The sequence below is a fragment of the Pleurodeles waltl genome, chromosome 9 (assembly GCF_031143425.1).
Source record: "Pleurodeles waltl isolate 20211129_DDA chromosome 9, aPleWal1.hap1.20221129, whole genome shotgun sequence".
Classification (NCBI taxonomy): domain Eukaryota; kingdom Metazoa; phylum Chordata; class Amphibia; order Caudata; family Salamandridae; genus Pleurodeles; species Pleurodeles waltl.
In genome coordinates, this window is record NC_090448.1 from 571,511,666 (window position 1) to 571,532,261 (window position 20,596).

A 20,596-nucleotide genomic window follows, 5' to 3' on the forward strand; every position below is an offset into this window, starting at 1 on the left:
ACTTTGTCCATCACCACCATATAAGTTACACATATTTTGCTGCATCATGTTACATAAGCCCCCTGTCCTTTCAAACACAGGCAAGACAAAGAAACCCTTGACCACCTACATTGCCACAGCATCAAAACGACCAGCCCACCAATGTACAAAGCACTCACTGTCCTTTCAAAAGCTACATAACATTTAAATAGAGCAACAGGTGGTATGTGCACCATGTCCCTCTGAGGTGTCTTGGAGTCCAGAGAGTCAACCTCCCCATTAGCCCACCCCAAATAGGTTTTCACACAAGCGAAGAAAAGAAAGGTATGATAGCAAATTAGAATGCAGTCATTATAACAGACATCAAAGCAAACAGTAAGAAGATCATCTGTTCTTACACATGACAATGACCCTCAACCATTACCAATACCTAATTTTACTTTCCAATAACACCTCCCATTCATTGGCTCCATATTATCCCTTAGCTCAAGTTTGTTCTTTGTCTCATGAGATAACAAAGTCAGGGTCATCCCTATTGGGTGATTTCCTAGGGACTGTACCAGCTTGACTTGTCTTTGGTATAGCTACTCTGCCAGGCTCAGGCCATCAGAATGTCTCACCTTTAGCTGCAGGCACCAAGGAACAATGCAGAGAAAATCTCTTTCCCTCCTGTTCACCTTATCTTTTTTTCTTGGGTGTGTTGTTTACTTGTTATTTCTCCCTTGTGCCTTACTGACCATTATTGTCCTGATTCCTTTACTCACAGCAATTTCCATGTCCTCCCCTCTGTTACTACTTTCAGACAAGCCAGGGAGGTCCAGTATTAGGGGACAGCATTCAAAGTAAAAGAGTATGTTCCACTGAGAAGGATGCTGAGAGACATTTCAATTTAAATTTTAATCGGATTAGAATTTCTGCAACGAGGTTTGTACTTTGAAGTTCTGCATTTTATGGAACAGATATTATGCAGGTGTTATGCAGTTATTATTGGAATCTGAACATCGTTCTGCATCTTCTACTTTGGTAGCAGGCTGCAGAGAACAAGATTGTAGCTTAGCAGCAGTGTCCCTAAGATTCTCCATGCTTCTAGAACAGCACTGAGCATGATCTCCTGTCCCTGACCTTGAGGCAACTGGGTCAGGAGCCAAGGTCAGCATGACAGTGCATGTCAGAGCTCCTAGGAGAACAAATACTTCAGTCAGTTTTGTGACTGTCATTTGGAAGGCTGGTCCCACTTGATCTCTGCTTTCTGGAGGCAGCAAAAATTACTTTTATTTAGAGCACACATAGAGAAATACGTATCATTTTCAGTCTTCAAAGCTACTTCATGACTCATCTCTGGAGACCTCATGTATTCTCACTGTCTTACACAACTGTAACAAACAAGCAGCTAATGATCATTCCTTCCTGTAATTCCTATTTTTCACTCTAAGCAATCTGGCCTTATTATTAAGTCAAGATTGTAGGTAGACTTAATGTAGCTATATTTGGGAACAGAGCCTTCCACTATGTATATTTACCTTAGTCAAAATTAGCCAATTCCTCATACAGTATCTTGTTATATTCCCACAAAAAGGAGTGCAGATGCTTTTTGATGAGCCAGAGCTGCGAGTTGCAAAGAATTACCAATTCACTTTAATGTCATCCCTCTCATCCTCTCACCAGATTATTGGAGCAGCCCCTCAAAAGCCCAATAGTGTGGAAGAGCATATCCTGCCAGTAGCACCTCCGTCTCAGGAGCATTTCCTTGACTGTTCCTCCTCTGGCTCAGTTGTGACCACTGAAAGGTTCTTACCAAAGAATGTGGGATCCTAATCCTACAGTACATTTGTCCCAATTCAAACCCCTGTTAAGGCACAAACACTTTTATGGGTGTCACCTTCAAGCAGCTAGTCCATCATTCAGGTCCTCATATCATCACCCAGGCCACTTCTAACCATTCCACTCAGACTCTTCTTTGTCCCTGGGACTAGAAAAAGGAGAAGGCGCAGCTTCATTCCCTGGGTCCGTCCATCGTTTAGCATTGTCATATTCAAACCCCGCGACAACTGATTATAGGTGCTCATGTCCCTCAGAAATGCAGCTTCTTTATATCATACAGGATGTTGCCAACTATAGGTAGATCAAGCTCTTGCAGGTGGGAGCTCCTCTATTTCATTTTCAGCTTGATCACTTTGAAGACCACATCTCCAAAAAATATGATGACATTTCCTGTGTCTCAGATTGGGCTGCATATATTGAGAACTTAGGGGCATATTTATACTCTGTCTGCGCCGAATGTGCGTCAAAAAGTTTGACGCACATTCAGCGCAAACGTTGCCCCGTATTTAAACTTTGACGCCCGAGGACGACAAAATTCCGCCATGTGCTTAATTTTTGGGATGCAGCAACCTGCCTTGCGTTAATGATATGCAAGGTAGACGTTCCCGTCCAAAAAATGACTTAAACGGCCGTGCGCCGTATTTATGCTTCCGGGCAAAAATGAGGCACGGCCGGAAGGCGGAGCCGGAAAATGACTTACAGCCCGAGTTGCGTCAAAAATTAACACCTGGGTCAGGGCAGGCGTTAAAATGGGGCAAACACACCTGTATTTAATCACAACACACAGAAGCAACAGCAGAGCAGCAACAGGGAGACATGGAGGTGATTCTTATCCAGCGTGCACCCAGACACAGAGCCCAGCAGCTACAATAGCAGCTACCACAACACCAGCAGGGACCCCAAAGGCAGCGCAGAAGGCAGGAGAGGATATTCCACCCCAGAACAACCCTTCATGGCCTCAGGGAACACAACATCATCCTGAGGTACAGGTTGAACTGGCAGGCCATTCAGCAGCTGCTGCGAAACATTGAACCGCAGTTGGCACCCACTTTGCTGACACCCCGCACCATCCCAACAGAAACCAAGCTGCTTGCCGTACTGTACATGCTGGCAAGTGGCTCTTTTCAAACAATTGGTGCCCTGGTTGCTGGAATATCACAACCATCATTCTCTGCCTTTTTGCCCAAAGTACTGGATGCCATCATTGGACTTACACCCCGCCACATCTGCTTCCCTAACACACTGCAGAAGCAGCAGGAAACAAAACAGGGGATCTACCTCATTAGTGGCTTCCCACACGTCCTTGGTGCAATCGACTGCACACATGTACGGCTTGTGCCACCTGCTGCAACTGAACACCTCTACCGCAACAGGAAGCACACACATTCCATCAATGTGCAGGCCATTGTCGATCACCAGGGATTGATCACCAACATCATGGCTAAATATCCTGGGAGTGTCCATGACTCATTCATCTTCTGTCACTGCACCATCAATGAACACTTCCAGGATGGACGGTATGGCAATGGACTACTTGTTGGTAAGTATAAAAACCTACTTACATACTCACTGCACAGCAACCCTCTAGGACACACAACACATACACCACAACAGCAACATGTCGACAGGAACACACTGAGGTTGTGACATCGCTAGCCATGTTTCATGGGTCTGCAGTGAACCTGTCACACATCTGAAATTAGTGTACAGTCTAATGTTAGGACGTCAATGATCACAACATGTGGAGTGGGTTGCCTAAATGTCACCTTGCAAATTGTAAGTGTCCCAATGACGTTTACATTAATCCATTGCATAAGTCTTAAAGGTATGGGATGTCCAGGGTACATTGATATGAACGTATTAACAACACTGTCAATTTTAACCTGTGTATGGCACTATCATCTCACCCCCAGTGAAGACACAGGGACACCTGTATCACAAGTCACAATGCTAGGGAGGGCACACTGTACTGCAAATCCCAAAACATACTGGTGACAACCAGTTAGCAGCCAAACACTTGTTCAGCCAAGGAAACAACACAATGCAGATGGTACATCCTACAAGCCTAGGATGCGACATTATAACACAAAAGAGTCACAGACAACACAAGACAACTACTGCCATGAAAGGTAATTTCAATAGGGCCAGCTACATCAACAAGATCCCATTCTTTTTCTCTTGCAGCTGATCAGGGGTATGGCTTCCAGCCATGGATAATGACACCTATTGGCAACTCGAGTACTGCAGCAGAGGGTGCCTACAACGACGCACGTAGGAGGACATACAGCATAGTCTAGAGGACCTTTGGCATCCTCAAATCAAGGTTCCGGTGCCTCAACATCACTGGTGGTAGCCTCCTATATTCCCCGGAGATGGTCTGTAAGATCATCCTAACATGTGCAATACTGCACAACATTTGCATCAAAAGGAACATTCCCCTCCTGGAACCAGAGCCACACATGCCTGAAGAGGAGGAAGAGGAGGATGGTGGCCTGCAACATTAGGGGGAACTACAGAACATGGCTGCTGGTATAAGCAGACGGCAACATATCGTCAACAATTTATTTGAATTATAATCACCATCACCACTTTAATGAACTAATTTAAATAAACACCTACAATAATCACCATATCATGGTCTGGCTAATCATTTTTGCACACCTTCATCTCTACTTATCAGAATAAGAGTGTTGCCTCATGGAGCATTGCGGATATACTGATTAGGACACTGAAAATCCCAGAGCTAATGTGATGTGTAACATACAATGGTCACATACACACACACTGTAAATGACATATTTCATGTACATTTATCCTTTGAAGGCCAATAGCAGAGGACCACACCCATTTCACACATACATGTTGAAATCAAAGTCCAACGCAGCATATGGCACACAACTAAGACACCATCACTCAATCACACATTAGGCCACATCCAGATATTTGTACAGGCCATGTACTATTGTTTGGATGCGGGCTAATTTTCACTTCTGTGCGTCAAAAAAAATGACGCAAATACAGTTTTGTTGAAAAAAAAATAACGCATAACGCGAAAAAGTTTGGACATTTCATACAGGAAGTGAAGTAATAGGATATCCTGTTTACAGATCATGTACAGTGGGTGTACTTTCACTTTCACTTTGCAGTCTATGATTCTTCTAGACTTTGTGGCTGTGTAGAGAGTGGTGTCCTAAGATTTTGTGCTTTTTTGTCCTGTGTGCTGTCTCTATTGTCAATTTGTAAAATAAATATTGTTGGTGTATACTGTCCTACTGTGTTTTGTGTACATTTGTCCATTTACCTAGAGTTCTTGTTGTTTTTGGGAGTCTGTTGTGGGTAGTGGTAGTTTGGGGATGGTTGGGCTCTTTTAGTGGTTAAGTTTACTTTTCTTCTGTATTTGTACCCCTACTTTCCCCCTTTTCCCCTTAGTATTTCTTTAACCCCTATTCTCTTTCACATTTCCACAATGTCTGATAGGCCACGTCTTGGCAGGATGGGTAAAGAGGAGTTGGGGGGCTTCATATGGCTTGTGTGCCATTTCTTGCCACTGATGATCGAGGCAGGGTGATACAGGGGTATCACACAGAGGCGCGCAGAATCCGGTGGAGAAAGGTGCTGCATCACCTGCAGCGTGTGTATGCCAGCCAGATGAGTGACCAATAGCTGAAGCACCGGTGGGCTGACCTCATCACCAGGGAGCAGGATCTCTTGGACCACCTGGGAATCGTGATTGGTGGCCGTGTTGGTGAGTACTAATCATGTAAATGTGCACGATTAAATGCTCTGTAGTGACATCAGATGATTTGTACTGTGTCTGCCAGCTAACTTGCTGACTGTTTGTAATGCTGGGGAAACATACAGTGATAAATGATGCACTATGGTAAGGATCACAATTGCTAGCTGTCAGGTATCACGTTCTCAGCAAACTTACAGGATACTTTTCTATCAAGTAAATTGGTGCGGCCTTTGTGTCAGACAACCAAACAAAATAGGAGCCAATCATGTCTATATAGGGCACTTTTGCCAGAGAAGTAAAGATGTACCAACATATTGGCTAACTTTGTTGACGCAATAGCTAGACTGACTTTAGAATCACTACAAGATGCAGAAAATGAGTGCTGGCTTCACGTCAATTGATTATAGCAAAGTGGCTCAGACATATGTCTCATGTGAGTCTGGTGAGTGTGGAAGTAAAGCGTTCATGGAAGTACTATGAATGTTTGGGATTATTGTGGTCCTTTATCTTTTTGGATACATGTCAGATCTGGATTTGGAAACACCGTGAAAAGGTGTAAGGTGCCCTCAGCTAACATCTTAGAAAGTTTGTTGGAGTTAGTTGTGCCACATTTCAATTAGGGATGGCAGTCCCAAGGTATGCACATGGGTTCACATCTCCATGGTTGGTGCAAATCATCATAGCTGGGCCACATCAATTGAATAAACTGTAACAACAGGAGGGCTTACAAAAGTCCCTGCCCCTCCCTCTGTACATTGTACCTATGTGTCATTAATGTGTCATGGCCACATAGCATGTTTGACTGGTAATGCAGTCCTCAAGTAACCAGGCTTTGGATGTCTCTCTTGGATGCACATGATGAAACGATTACACTCCATATTTTTTTCAGGTTACCAATGACTGGGCATGTTTGCCACCACATGATAGGTAGGGCCAATGCATGTGTGCAGATATGTGTGTAACTGTCACAGGAGACCCATGCTATGTATAAGTTGGCCGTGATATATCAGATGCAGTATCATCATGTCTGAATGGCTGCCATTTCCTTATTCAGCCTACACATTGTATATGTTAATGAAATTGTTGCTCTGTGCACAGATTTTGAGCACATTTCTTCCTTCCTTGCCTTACAGGTGGACCGGCACCCTACACTGTGGGAGAGGTGGCGACATTTGAGGACCCCGACCACTCCAGTAAGTGTTGATATGTCTGTTATGTGTTGTGTTTGCTGGTTATGGACTCGTGTGTGTTGAACGCCCAGCAAGATGTGATGCGTTGGGCAATCATTTCTCTTGTTCCATGAGTGGGATTTCAGTTTCTCAAATGTTTAGAGTTGGCCAATGCATATCCTATGGTATTATCTAGGGATTGTAGGCAATTGCTGTAGTCCCCACAGTGAGTACTGGGGTGAGTCATGTGTATGACACTTATCTCAACAAGAGTCACACTGGAAGTCAGCACAGATTTAGTGAGCCTGTCAGACCCACATCCTCCAAGATTGGTACAGCAAATTGCTTTCCAATAGACTTCTGCTTCCCTATTTACCAAGGTACTTATTAAACTGTAGGTAGAACCTCCTAGCAGCATGTACTTCCACATGTAGTGCTACAAGTATGTGGAACTTGAGTGCAATGCCCTAGGTGTGCATGCTAATCATGATCATGGGTGTTCTTGCAACTCTGTGATGATGTAAGTCAGGCCTTACTGGAAGTATATGTTGTGTGCCAAGTTCTGCATTTCCTGACATGTGTGGCCCTATGATTGGTCTAGGGTTTGCTGACTCCTAATTGTTGATAGACCTTACCTGTGGTGTGTGTGTAGAGCCAAACACGTGTGGAGTTTTCTATACACTCCTCGGTGTACATGTTGTTGGAAATTGATAGTTGTTTATCCACCCCCCCACCCTCAAACACGGGCATGGGTTTGTGAATGGGGTACCTAGTACTGATGCTACCAGTATGTTACACATACATGTGAATAAGTGATTTTTCGGTTGGAACCTAGTATACACACTCAGGTATGGCACTTGGTACTAAACTGGCAAGTCCAGTTACAACTTGCAGACCATGTGGCTTTAGTTTTGCATTCCGTACACTGACATTTGTAGCACCAGGTCTTAGCGGAGGATATGCAGCATGATTGTTAGCTGATAACTGGCAGAACTCCGATGGCAAGTCAAAGCCAGTTGTTACCCATCTTTTAGGTTATGGATGTGCTATGTGTGATGTGACCTTTGTAGGCTGGCCTGCCATGTACTTTTTCAGGGACAGTCAATGATCTGTATTGTGATATGATCTGTTACAAGTATAGTAGATGTTTTGTCTGATTAGCTTCTTGTGCCATTTCACACAATAAATGCAGTTACAAATGTAGAATATTTGCCTTTGTTTTCACAGCTGCAAACATGACTCCAGGCCAGGTCTGTGAATTCCAGCGCCGGGTCATGAGATACCAGCACATCCTGCTGGTGGAGTCGGGGTTCAGGAGGATGGCCCATCGATATCGCCATGAACGGGCCTCCGGGCATGGAGGGCCTTCCCACAGGGTGGGCCTACTTTGCCCACGACAGCCACCACCAGCACAACCACTACTTCAAGCCAGGTGGCCCCACCCACAGCTGGGACTGTTGTGCCTACATCTGCTGGACTTCCAGGCCCTAGCATCGCTACAGGTGCAGGACAGCCCACTGGCCTTGGCTCCACACACACACAGACCTCCTCCACCGGTACCCAGACTGCCCCAGCTCCATCTGTTGACCCTGCAGCCTTCCACAACATGGAACGGAAGATGGACCGTGTGCTGCGCAAGTTAAGCCACCTGAGCAGGGATGTGCGCCACATTAACCGGCGTGTTAAGTCAATCAAGAGGACCCTCAGCAGGGCCAATCTCTAGACTGTTTTTGAAATGGACATGATTCCCTCCCCTCCCTCCTCTTTCCTTGTTCTCATAGTTATGGGCTTAGGGGGCTTAGTGTTAGGTTTGTATAGGCTGTTAGTTTAGTTAGTGTTAGTGGGTGGGGGGTCCTGATTCTTTCTATTTTTACTTATTAAGTGTGTGGATGGGTGGGTGGGGGGCTATGTTGGGGTTCTTGTGTGTTAAAAAAAAAAATATATATACAAAAATAAAATAAAAATAAAATATTTGTTTAGGATAGTATAGTATGTGTTTAGGTTAGAATGAGTTGTCCTCCATGTGTCCCGTCTCATAAGGGGGGGTGGATGGTGGATGTTTAGAACATTTCGTTACATGTGATAAGTAAGTGTAGCTTAGGTTAGTTAGGGACAGTTGTGGGTAATGAGTAGTCAGTTTCCTCTTCTGTGATTAGCATTTAATAAATATTTGGTTAACCCTTAACATTATGTGTTAAATGGTACTTGATCCTGGGTTTGGAATCAGTGTACATGAATTTTGTACTATTACATTTGTGTCCTATGCTACAAACAAATCCCAACTGAGCTGTACGATTGGCAGCTACCCCAGAGCTACCTTGCAAAGTTTCCACCCTTCGTTGCAACCACCAATCACAGTTAATATGGATGACAATGTGTTTCTGTTGCTAGGTGTGTTTTCTACGTCACAAACAGTGCTTCCAGACTTGGTATTGAGGGAACAGTTTTAAGTCTGACTGCAGTGTGATGATCAAGGCCACCCTTATAAGATGATTTCTCATAGGTACTCTTGTATTCTTGTCTTCATGACTCTCATACATCATTTGTGACACAGTTCAGCATGATTACCTATTTGTATGTAAACTCAGACACCTTCTTTTATGCAGTTTTTGTAGTGTTAGCTTAGATTAGTGTGCACTGTTATATTTATTAGTATTGCATGGTGACAACATTTTGCGGCCACTATTTGATGACTTAGATATCCCTTGAGGAAGCATTCTTCTGTCCAACACAGCATGATGGTGTATGGTTTCTCACTTCATCAGATATGTCCCTCAGGATGTGCAGAGTATGATGCAATCATGGGCACTGTGCAGATTTATCTGACTACATAATATCAGGACAGTTGTATTGACAAGCTACCCAATTTGACAGTAGGCACATTTCAGTTATCTACTGCACAATTGATATGTCATATTACCCAGAGACAGATTTGTTGTGTAAGTGCTATTTATTGAAAAGTGCTGGAGTGCTATCTGTACATTGTCCATGATTGTGAGTCCATTATAGTGACATCTTACATTGTGATCCTACACAAGGGGTTACGGAAATGCTTTTGACATGCTGGGGTTGATGTTATAGACAGTGCAGAGGGACAGGATTTGCCAATGAGTAGGAGAGAGACAATCACTGGGCAGGCTGACAAGATATACAGTGGTAAGCAGAACAGTCATTAAGTAGAGTTGTTGCAAGACTGGCAAGTTACAAAGCGCAGGACATTGGTAATAGTTGGTCATGTGGCAGGGACTAGTGCTTCCGGGTACTTTTCCTTCTGAATGTGATCTGTTCCATGTCTTCTTCTTCTGATGTGTGTGTTGTGAAGGGGCAGCACACACCTCAGTGTTGGAAGACGTGGAGTCAGACATCCCAGTCGATGCTACCTGTGAAGGTCTTAAGGGCATTACTTCAGCAAGGAGGATCTGCTGGTTCTTGAGAATAGCAGCCACATCACGATGGTAGGCAGCCCGGCCGGCCCTGAGGGGTTTAATGTTGCATTTGTGCACGCTTTGACAGGATTGCTGTTGTAGGTGTTGGGTCAACTGTATTACAGTTATGCTGATTTCCTTCTGGGTTTTTTGCAGTTCCTGCAAGATAGCTGTTAGGGTTTGCATAGCTGTTGCCTGATATGCAGATGACATCATGCACGAACGCACCCCCTCAAGGCTGGCTGCCATAGTTTGCATCCCCACCCGCACCTCCTTGGCCAGCTCCCTCTGTACTCCATCTACGGTTCTCTCAAAGCTGGTGCCAGTGTCGTCTGAGTCCTCAGCTGTATTGGAGCTGGCAGGTCTTACAATTGGGGTGGTGGGTGGATCCTCTGCGAAGGCTGCTTGTTCTGTGCTCCTCCTTGTAACTGAAGGTGGGGTCTGGAGGGTTTCAAGGACCTTTTGGATAGTCTCCTGGGGAATGTTTATCGGCTCTTCATCCATGTCATCAGGGTAATCTGGGACAGGCATATCCGCAGGAGATCCATCTTCCTCTGCAATGAAACAGGGTACAATTAGTGTGTCTGTGTTGTGACATGAATGATGTGACTTGCCTGCCTTGTGATTAATTCACATTGTGATCTTGTTTCGTGTTCATTGCTCCAGTCCTTCAGATGGGCATTCTCCCAAACCTATGGCCCACCTGCATGTCACATGTATGTTATTGAGTTATTAGACTTGTCGGCATCATCTCTTCTAGGTGTTGGTTTTGGCCAAATAGAGAATTGCCACCTTCTTGTCCTACTCAAACCTTCGTCTGCATCCATTCTCATGGTGAGACCTTTCACTGGCTGTGGGTGTTCTGATGGCCCTGGCAGCACACTTAACAATCTGGACCTGCCCCATTCTCTGATCTTTCACATCCACTTAAATGTATTTGATATGTGGCATATCCTATGCATAGCAATGTTATGACCCCCCCTCAATGCTGTTGTCTGAGCAGTATGACATTAGGGATGTTACATTGTGACCCAGGCACAGGATGGACCCTGACATATGCAGCATGGGTATGTCCTTAATGCTGTGTAGCTCCTATTGTTGTTTACATTGGCTGATGTTTGCAACAACTATGGGCATTGACACTTGACAGTACTGGGGCCTTTGTCTTATTTCAGGGGATTGTTGAAGTTGTCATCCTCAACCCTCTAATTTAGGTGTGTATGATCCATGGGGAGGTTACTGCCATTGGATACTTGAGCTGCACACAAAGCGGAGGTGGTAGTGGCAACTGTTGTCGCAGTTACATTCCAGTTGTCGGTATGGCTAGAGGTTAAGAGGGCCCTAGTTAATGTATGGGATAGGGTGGCTGACGTGTGCCGGGATGTCAGTTTGACGTTGTGGCCTTCCCTCCTGGCGTGGATTTCCCTTTGCTCCATCGTTGGCATGACAGCATGCCCCCACAGGACTGTTGTTGGTGTAGTGTAATGGTGTGCCCCAGCTTCTGTTTGTGCAGGCCATGCCCCCATGCCGTGCCCCTTTACCCATGCCACTCCATGTATATGATGACCTCCATGTATTTTGTGGTCGGTATCCCCCCCTGCTTACAGTTGACATTAGTACATTTAATTCCCCATGTGACTTACCCTGCATGTGTGTTGTCTCCTGGTAGTCTGCGCTGTCCTGTCCTTGAATCCCTGTGACGATCTCCTCAGGGATGACGGCTGCGACCATCTCCTCCATGTGGTCCAGGGCCTCCTGGTGTGCTGGACTCCCACCTCCAGTCTGCAGTGCTGCCTTCCTGTTCCTGGCATCTTTTCCTTTGTCCTGCGCTTGCACTCATGCCAGTGTTTCTTGCACTCGATGACTGTTCTGTGTACTTCTGCCACACTGTTAATCTTGTCAACAATTTGTTGCCATATAGCCTCTCTCCTACTGATTGGCAACTTTGAGGTGACAAACAGTTGGTGCTGGTGTTCAGTCACCTCTTTATCCAGAATTTCCTGCTCCTCTGCACTGAAGCAACACTTTCTTTTTTTCTTATAAGTGTCCTGGTTCTTGTGTGGGTCCTCCTGGCTGGTTCCTGGTCTGTTGTCATCTTCCTGGGGTCTGTAGTGGCATCTGGGATCCATTTTGTCTCTCCTCTGGTGAATTGGCAGTGCTCGTGTTTTTTTTTTACGCTATTGCGTCAAAAAACTGTGCATATCTGGTTTGCGGGGTCGTAAATCGACCCACAGTCATTTCCGCCACGTTAACGTCGTTTTGCTTTACAACTTGACACTGCGGTGTGCGTCAAAAATAATGACTCCCACCTGTGGTTAGCGCCGCCGTGCGTCAAAGTATAAATTTGATACCTGCACGGCTCACCAAAATGGCGTTAGCCGGTGGTAATATTTTTGACGCAAAACTGCGCCAGCGCAGTTTTGCGTCAAAAAGTATAAATATGGCCCTTACTTTTATATGGCAAAATTGGGATGGAGCATACTTTTCCTATAACCCTTAGTTCTAATTCTTAGTGTCTTGTATAATACGTTCCTATTTCAATTCTGACAAGTCAGTTGCTCTCTTTCCACTCCGCTATTGATGTGCTCCACTCTTGTACTCAATCAGATCATCCAGCAGCAAGTCTGTGCCACAATCTATGAATGGCACACAGAAAAAGTATCCCCAAACAGGTTTCTCACACTTTATGATGCCAGTAGGCCAAAACCCGAATCACATCACCTCAATAAAACTGTATACTTAGTCGATTATAGCTGGGTAAATGCACCTGATCTTCCGATTGAATGCATTGTCATAGAAGCTATCTTTAAGGGCATGATATAATTATTTTATACGCCCGTTGGAATCACTACCAGCAACAGTTGATCCCATTCTTTGGCAAGCACCCTTTGTGCAACCTTTCATGCAATATAGCCCTTCATACTAAATATTTAAATGAAATATAAGGAAAATGGATTGGCCATCCAACTATAGACTGATAGTTCTATTCAATAATTAAAAGAAACTCTTTATTGATATCAGGGTCAGACATCTTCAGTTGCTTGACTTTAAGCAAACAGATTTCGGCAAAAGTGAATTGATGATTGACTATAAAATGTTTGTTACACTATTGATCAAAGAAAAGTAGCACTTAAAATCAAATGTTATTGCTAGCTTTGTTTATGAAAGTCATTAATTTGATAGGATGGATAGAGGTTTCTCTTGGTAAAATTGAAGCGCTGGACAACAGATGCAACCTTAATAATTCTTATAATTCAAGTCCCTAGTTAGTTCTGGGGCCTAGATTTACTAAGAAACAGTGCTGGTACATAATGATGCAAAGTCTTGCATGGTATTTACTATGTAAAGCAAAAGTTGTTTTGTACTGGAAACATGAGCTTTCCTCATTGCAATTTTGTTTCTGTTGCTTTGCACTCATTTGCGTCAAATGGGAGCTACTTGAGCATTACCCGTGCAGAGCAGCTCAAATCTACAAAGGGTTTGTCGAGAGCTCAATCTAAAAGATTGATGCAAAGCCTGGTCTACTTATCAGATTATTTCTGTTTGTGGATCATTAGCTAGTTCTGCTGGAAGAAACCCTTGATGTGGTAGCATGTCCTTCTCTGGACGACTGTCACTGTCTTTTCCTTATAGGGACATGCTAGGCATTTTGGTCCTTTAAGGGAAAATGGCAGGTATAGTTTCATTAGAACTAGTTAAAGATCTTTAGATATGGCGGGCAGTCATCCATCAGGATAGAGGAAGCCAGGAACTCTGCTGCCCAGGCAACTGAAGCTCTGTTTCTGCCAAGCTTTTCTAAAGTTCAAATCAACCAAAAAAGTGGGTGATGGAGATTTCATGGAAATTCATATATCCATGATGAGCCATGAGAAGGATGGTAAAATGACATATATATACATATTGATTAGAAATTATTAATGAATGTTTATGTATTTTGAATATTGAAAAATTTAGAAAATGATTAACGTAGAAAAAAATATATAATAATAATGTGTACATTTGAAAATGTGTCCTCGGAGAGTGACTACCAAGGTTCACGTTTTATAATGAAGAACAACTAATATATGTGAATTATTGAAAAACGTATTAAAATAATGTAGTGGTATGTTATATTGAGAGATATAACTCATGCTTTGCATTATATTATAGAGCTTAATTTAGCCAAAGTCGTGGTCTAGTTTTGCTAGGCCTCATGCAGAAGCTGAATGTTAACGTTCAATGTAAGCCACTGACGAGCTGAACTAACCGTGAACTGCTCATTGTTCAATAAAATCTGCTTAGTTAGAAACCTTAGCGTGAATCAACTGAAGGAGATGATGGAATCAAAATTGGAGTGAAAGCTGTGTAAAGCATTCAGTGTACTTTCCCAGGACTCCTACAATGTAAATTAGCATTTGTATAGCACACTACTCACCCGTTAGGGTCTCAAGGCACTGTACTCATACCGCTATGGAACCCCTCCTGGCTTTTCCCTGTGAGGCGCCCACTCCTGAGCACCCCCAGGGTGAAGCCAGGCATCCAAGCGCTGTTGGGGCCGTTGTGGAGATTAAGCAAGCTATTGCCCAGAGTTGCACCCATGAATTAGATTAGGCACCGAGGCGAGAATTATCTGGTCAAGGGGAATTGAGCCCAAGACCTGCCGAAGCGGGACTTGAACCCTGGTCTTGAGCCAGATCTCTGCTTCAGGGTCTGCCACTCTAACCATTGAGCCACACTTCTCCACAATGGAGACACTGACTGGAGAAGAAGATGCAACATTTTCGATACCTGATGAACCAGATGATGAGGACATCGTAAAAGTGAACCAATCAACTACATGGGAACTGCATAATGCTAGAATTCATAGATTTGAAATACAAGGGTTATTGGTTAGGGTAAACTCATGTGATTAATTGACCAATTAGGAATTGGGGGGTCTGGATGACATTAATATAACAACGTGACAGAGGGGAAATCTCTCAGACCTTATTCCGAATTTGATGCGATATTGGGGAGAAGAGACATGAGATTCTGTTTTTGGGCTCATACTCTCTAAGAGGAGAGCCTAATGCGATGCTGATCGATTGAAGATGAAGACTGACTTTGTTGCTGACCCATACCATGGATAGGTAGCTATGACAATATGACTGAATTACGTTTTGGGCTTTTTCTTCTAAGTACCAACTGCGCTCTCTAATAGTTTTTTTCCTCTTAGCTAGATGCTTTTTCAAATTCATGTTCCAAACAGTTTTCGCATGAAGTCCCACATGCTAATGCTAATCTGGGTTAGATGAGGTTTCTTTTTCTAAGACGTTGACAAATACAGTGACAAATGATTGACGGACTGATTTGCTGAACTCTGCTACTCATGTTGACGTATTCACCTTTGATTCATATGTTGACTTATGCTAATGTTTTTTAATGTAGTTTGTCTCCAGTCTTGACTAGATTACGTTATTGGTGCTTACTAATGAATTAATCTCGATTTGATTTGAATAAAGTTTGAAGTAATCTCATGACTTACTATTGTATCTAAAAGAGAAATAAAATCACTAAACCGTATATTGAGTTGTGGTTATTCATGACTGAAAGGTCATGGTGTGATGTTATTAACTTCTGACTAATAATTAGGTTAATGGTTATTGATTTTTGTGTATGGAACATTGGTCACACCGTAGCTAGGATACTCCATGTGAATCAAAAGGTTCATCGACCTGTGCACGTCCCCTTGAAAGTTTACTTATTAAGGACCAGGTGCGCTAACAACAGTTACAAAGAAGATGCACGCTCAGTTCATCACTTTTCTCAGGTTGGACAGACCTCAATAGCCAGCACTGCAAGAGTTCACTGGACTCACAGGCTCATGGCTCGGACCTCAGCTTGATTGTCACTCAAATATCAACCTCAAATATTTTGAAAAATATTTTAAAAATACACTAATTTTGTCTCTAAAAGTAGTCCTTTACTTTTTTTAGAAGATAAAGGTATTTTGTCAACTCGAGATACTGATATTTCTTTTTTGGTCGAGCCTAGGCAGTGTGCATGTGCTCTCTGCAACACATGCTGTATTCAATCTATAGGCTTTTAACCACGCCCACTATTGCCATTCGTCCTTTGCAATATGTGTCTTTAATGCTTCCTTTTTATTTGTGCATTTGTCTAAATGTCTCTCCGTCTGTGTACTTAGTTCTCTCCCTGGTGAGTTCACTAAGAGAACATTTTTGTTGGCCATCACACTATGTCACACTTCCTCCTGTTACAGCGTGTGATGGCCCTACTCCCTCTTCCCGTCTGGTTTCGATTTTGCCTTTAATCCTAGCCACAAATATTTTTGTTGGCCATCACACTTTGTAATGCTTCCTCCTGTTATAGAGTGTAAAGACCCCTCCTAACTCCTTCTGTCTGGTTTTGATTACTTCTATGCTACTTTCATTGCAATTAAATACTCCTTACTGGTGAGGATCAACTCTACACTCACACAAAAATGTCAAGTAATCATGGTCCTCTCACGAGTGGCTGTGGGAAGCTGGCCTGGCTTATAGCGGGTACCTTGTGGCACTTACACCTTGTGCCGGGTCCAGTTATCCCTTATTAGTAGATTAGAAGTGTTCTAGCAGCTTAGGCTGATAGAGGTAGCTATAGCAGAGCAGCTTAGGCTGAACTAGGAGACATGCAAAGCTCCTACTATACCACTTATATCACTGAGCACTATATCATAAGAAAACACAATACTCAGAAGTACCAATGTAAATAATGTATTGGTTCTTCTTTCACTTCTTTTAACGTATGCTAACTTGTCAATTCAAACGCATGTTTTTTACAGTTTCCAATCGCAGCCAGCTAGATGTTGTAGCTTCCCCCTCCCCCTCGTACATGAGATATCCTCATGCAGGTGGAACTGATGAGCATGAGTCGGCTCACATTGGGGGGAAATTATGGACAAGTTATGCTTGATACAGAGACTTCAAGTCTCAGTGGTGTTGGAATCCAGGTGGAACATAAAAGGAAACATACATGGTTAGACTCTGTGAGATATAGTGATATAACACATATTTTATGTCACTGCCCTATCTTGATGAACTCAGCATGCAAAGATCATTACCTTGGGGATTACATAGCTTCTAAAATGGATGTCTTTCGTAGCTGCGTGTGGTACGCCCATCGGGACGATGTCAGAGTAACGCTGGATCTCATGTATGACGGCATCTGTGTATGGCATGTTGTTCCGGTCATTAATAGCTGGGCAGCGGTTACGCCCAATCACACGGTCAATCTCCTCATGAATCTTATCTGTCATGGATATGGGGAAATGAAATAGTTTTATAAGTGGAGCAACAGTATTGATGCTGAGCATTATTAACAGTTATAATGGTGTCCTTAGTGAAGAGGCAACTGCAAACCACGGGTTTGTCAGTGCGATACATATGTGAAATAGGATATTTATTCTTACTGACTAATATTTTGATTTCAAATGATAGAATGATCCGGAGGATCCAGAGAATGAAACATGTTTTATAATCACCGAACTTTTTTCTTCTCTAGAGCATTACAAACATTTCCAGAAATTATGAGTTTTTAAAGTAGTAATTTTCACAAACGTCTTTGATACATCCCCTCAGAATATCGTTGCCGTCCTGCCCCCAATTTCTCAATCAATCTGGGACTAGAAATCAGTCTAACTGAGGGACGCTTGCACATGTCAATTAGTCCTGTTGTTGATTCTCTGACAGATATGCCTTTTGGCCATCTAAAGTCTTCCAATACACTTTCTATATAGAGCCTGGATAGAAAGGTAGTGTCTTCAACTGGTGTTCTTCCATCAGGTGAGGATGCTAAAAACAGTTTGGCTTAGGCTGTAGGTTGAACTTTCTTTTGTCTTTCATAAAGTGGCTAATGTCAACATCTCACATTGGATAACTGAACCTGATATTTGTGTAGTGTATGTGATGAGAAAATACTCATGAGAAACATTTAACAGTGCAATTATCATGAAAGCCTAGCCACAGGTAATTACATACAGAACTAGCCCATACAAGGATATAAAAAACAAAAGCTTGGATTTTGAAGGTGGATATTCAGATATTGCATATGAACATTAACTGGAATGACACACCTAACCATAGCAAGAGAGTAACAAAACATTAGGGGGCCCTGCAAGGTACTGTAATGGGCCCTCTCACATATAATCACCATGCGACCCACCATGTTAAGGTTACTTCTACCACTACCTACACCAGTGTGAGAAGCGTCACATACAATTAGCATCAAAAATATAAACATAATCTGCAGTCATGGTGACTGCAGAATATAACAAAATTTGATTTAAAAATGTGAGGTGAGGGACTAACTTTACCTGTTGCTGGTCTCACACAACCTAAAATAACACAGCCTTTAAAAAGAGGGTCCTCAGGGAGTTACATTGTGAGGCATATGCATATGGAAATGAAATCCATTGATAATGAAATTAAGACTAAATCGTCATTTCTCCCTTAAAAATTACGGGCCGCATTTACTATTATTTCTTGCAATGCGCCACAATAAAGGAACTTGCTCCCCTGTGTAGCATAAAAGGGAGTGAACAGATATGCTTGATATTTACCAAGAATTGAAGCATTTCGGCTTTCTCATTGCCTTGGCACACCGTATTACCAACTAGCATCAAAGCAGGCACCCTTGCACTGTAGTAAAAGGTGCCTACATTACAAACAGGATTGTTTTTGTGCAGGAAGGAACACATGGCGCACAAAAACAGTCCTTCAAGGCACCTTCATCCTTCTATTTGTGCTGGAGAGTGGGGGACATATATGGAAAAAGGAAGTAACAAGGAGAAATAAAGATATTTCTCCACGGTACGCCTCTACTGGCTAGGTGCACCATTTTGGCACAAACCCAGGTTTACAAGCCTTTGTGAATCTGGGTTTACTTCAAAATACATGGGTGAATGCATGAGAACTCCCATGCTCACCAATGTAACACCTACCAAAAACAAAGTAACCCAAGGCAGTGCTCAGCTCTGAGTTGTGTTCCTTTGCATTTACTGAAGTATGCAAACCGATGTAAATGTTTTGCATAGCTTAGTAAATTCCAAAAAGCATTTTGCATCAGGACTGCACCACAAAAGTGACACTAACCCAACTCAAACTCAGAGTAATCCTGAACCCAAGTTCTTTTGTTATTATGTGCAGTTCCCCATTTTGCTATTTTGGTAATTGTCCACAAGGTGTTGTGCCACTCATGCACTACTTGCTAAGAAATAATATCTCATTTGAGTGTGTTGAGGTCTATGATGGCTTGTAGCTATGTGAAGCAAGTCACTAAACCTCCTATACCTTGTTTTCCCTATCTGCAGGAACTGGGAGTGCCTAGAAGTGTTCCAGTTTGCAGTTGAGGTATAAACACTACCCACATATTGCTATTAATGGACAATCCAAACTTTTTCCAAGAAGTGTGGGGCAAAGGTTACACACGTTTCATGATAGTTTGGATAACTGGGATGCCAAACTGTGTTTTAACAACAAGGTTTAAAAAATGAATTAGCTAGTAATCATGTCTTACATACTGTGCTAAAAGGAAATTTAAGTCGCCTCCCAGTATTTGAGGGGCTGCCAGAAGCATTCTTTCTCAGCATATTCAAATCTTGTCAGTCCCTTTCAAAAGCATTGTGTAGTTGATAGAAAACACCTGATTCACAAAAGTAAAATATTTCTACCATAACAAATGCAGTGTCAAATACTATGTGAATATGTTTGTCCTACTGCAAGTTATTAGGCCAATAAAATTAATGTGGAGTAAAATGTGATACATTTTTTGATTGTATGGTTCTATAATAACAAACACTTTCATTTAGACTTTACTTTGTACTACTCTTCTGCCATTTCTAATCAATGTAAATAACAAATATTAGTGCCCAATTTACGTTACCTATTTGAGTGACCTCAGCAGGATGTACGTCCGATTCAAACTCTTGACCTCCAGATCACTGCATTTGTTAGTGCGAGTATTTATAATCATTGAGCTCCCTCCAGCGTTTACCAGTAGGAAATCTGATGTTCTTTTATTTTCTTGCTGACAAATTTATTAATTAGGATGTGCCCATGATATGCTAAAGGTCTTCCAATACATGTGCATGGCGACTGAATATTGCAGTGTGCTGCTCAATGTGCCAGTAGTGATGATCAATTAAGAAACGAATTCTCAAACGGATGAAATATGTTTTGACTGCTTTGGTGCTTGGGTCTGCTCAGGATTCCAATGATAGTAATTGTAGCATATTTACCCTTGTATTTCTGATGAACGATGTACGCATCAGTTGCATTCCTCACTTGCAGCTATTACAATAGAGAAAGTTTGAATATCACTCCTGTTTACCACATATCACATGCAAGCTATAGCTATGCCACCAAGTACACAGGCAGAAACAAATCAGTTGTGGGGCTATACATTTGAATGAGTAACAGCTACAACTTTCGAATCCCACTTATCTGGAT

General features: G+C 42.7%; 1 protein-coding gene across 2 annotated transcripts in view; it reads right to left on the reverse strand.

The window, feature by feature from the left end:
- The window catches only part of LOC138259675 (cytochrome P450 2G1-like), a 280,939-nt gene that overhangs the window by 18,419 nt on the left and 241,924 nt on the right, over nucleotides 1-20,596 (reverse strand). For both annotated transcript variants that reach the window (XM_069207549.1, XM_069207548.1), the window contains one exon: nucleotides 17,212-17,399. In XM_069207549.1, coding sequence (XP_069063650.1) covers nucleotides 17,212-17,399 — 188 coding nt within the window. The remainder of the gene's footprint in view (nucleotides 1-17,211; nucleotides 17,400-20,596) is intronic.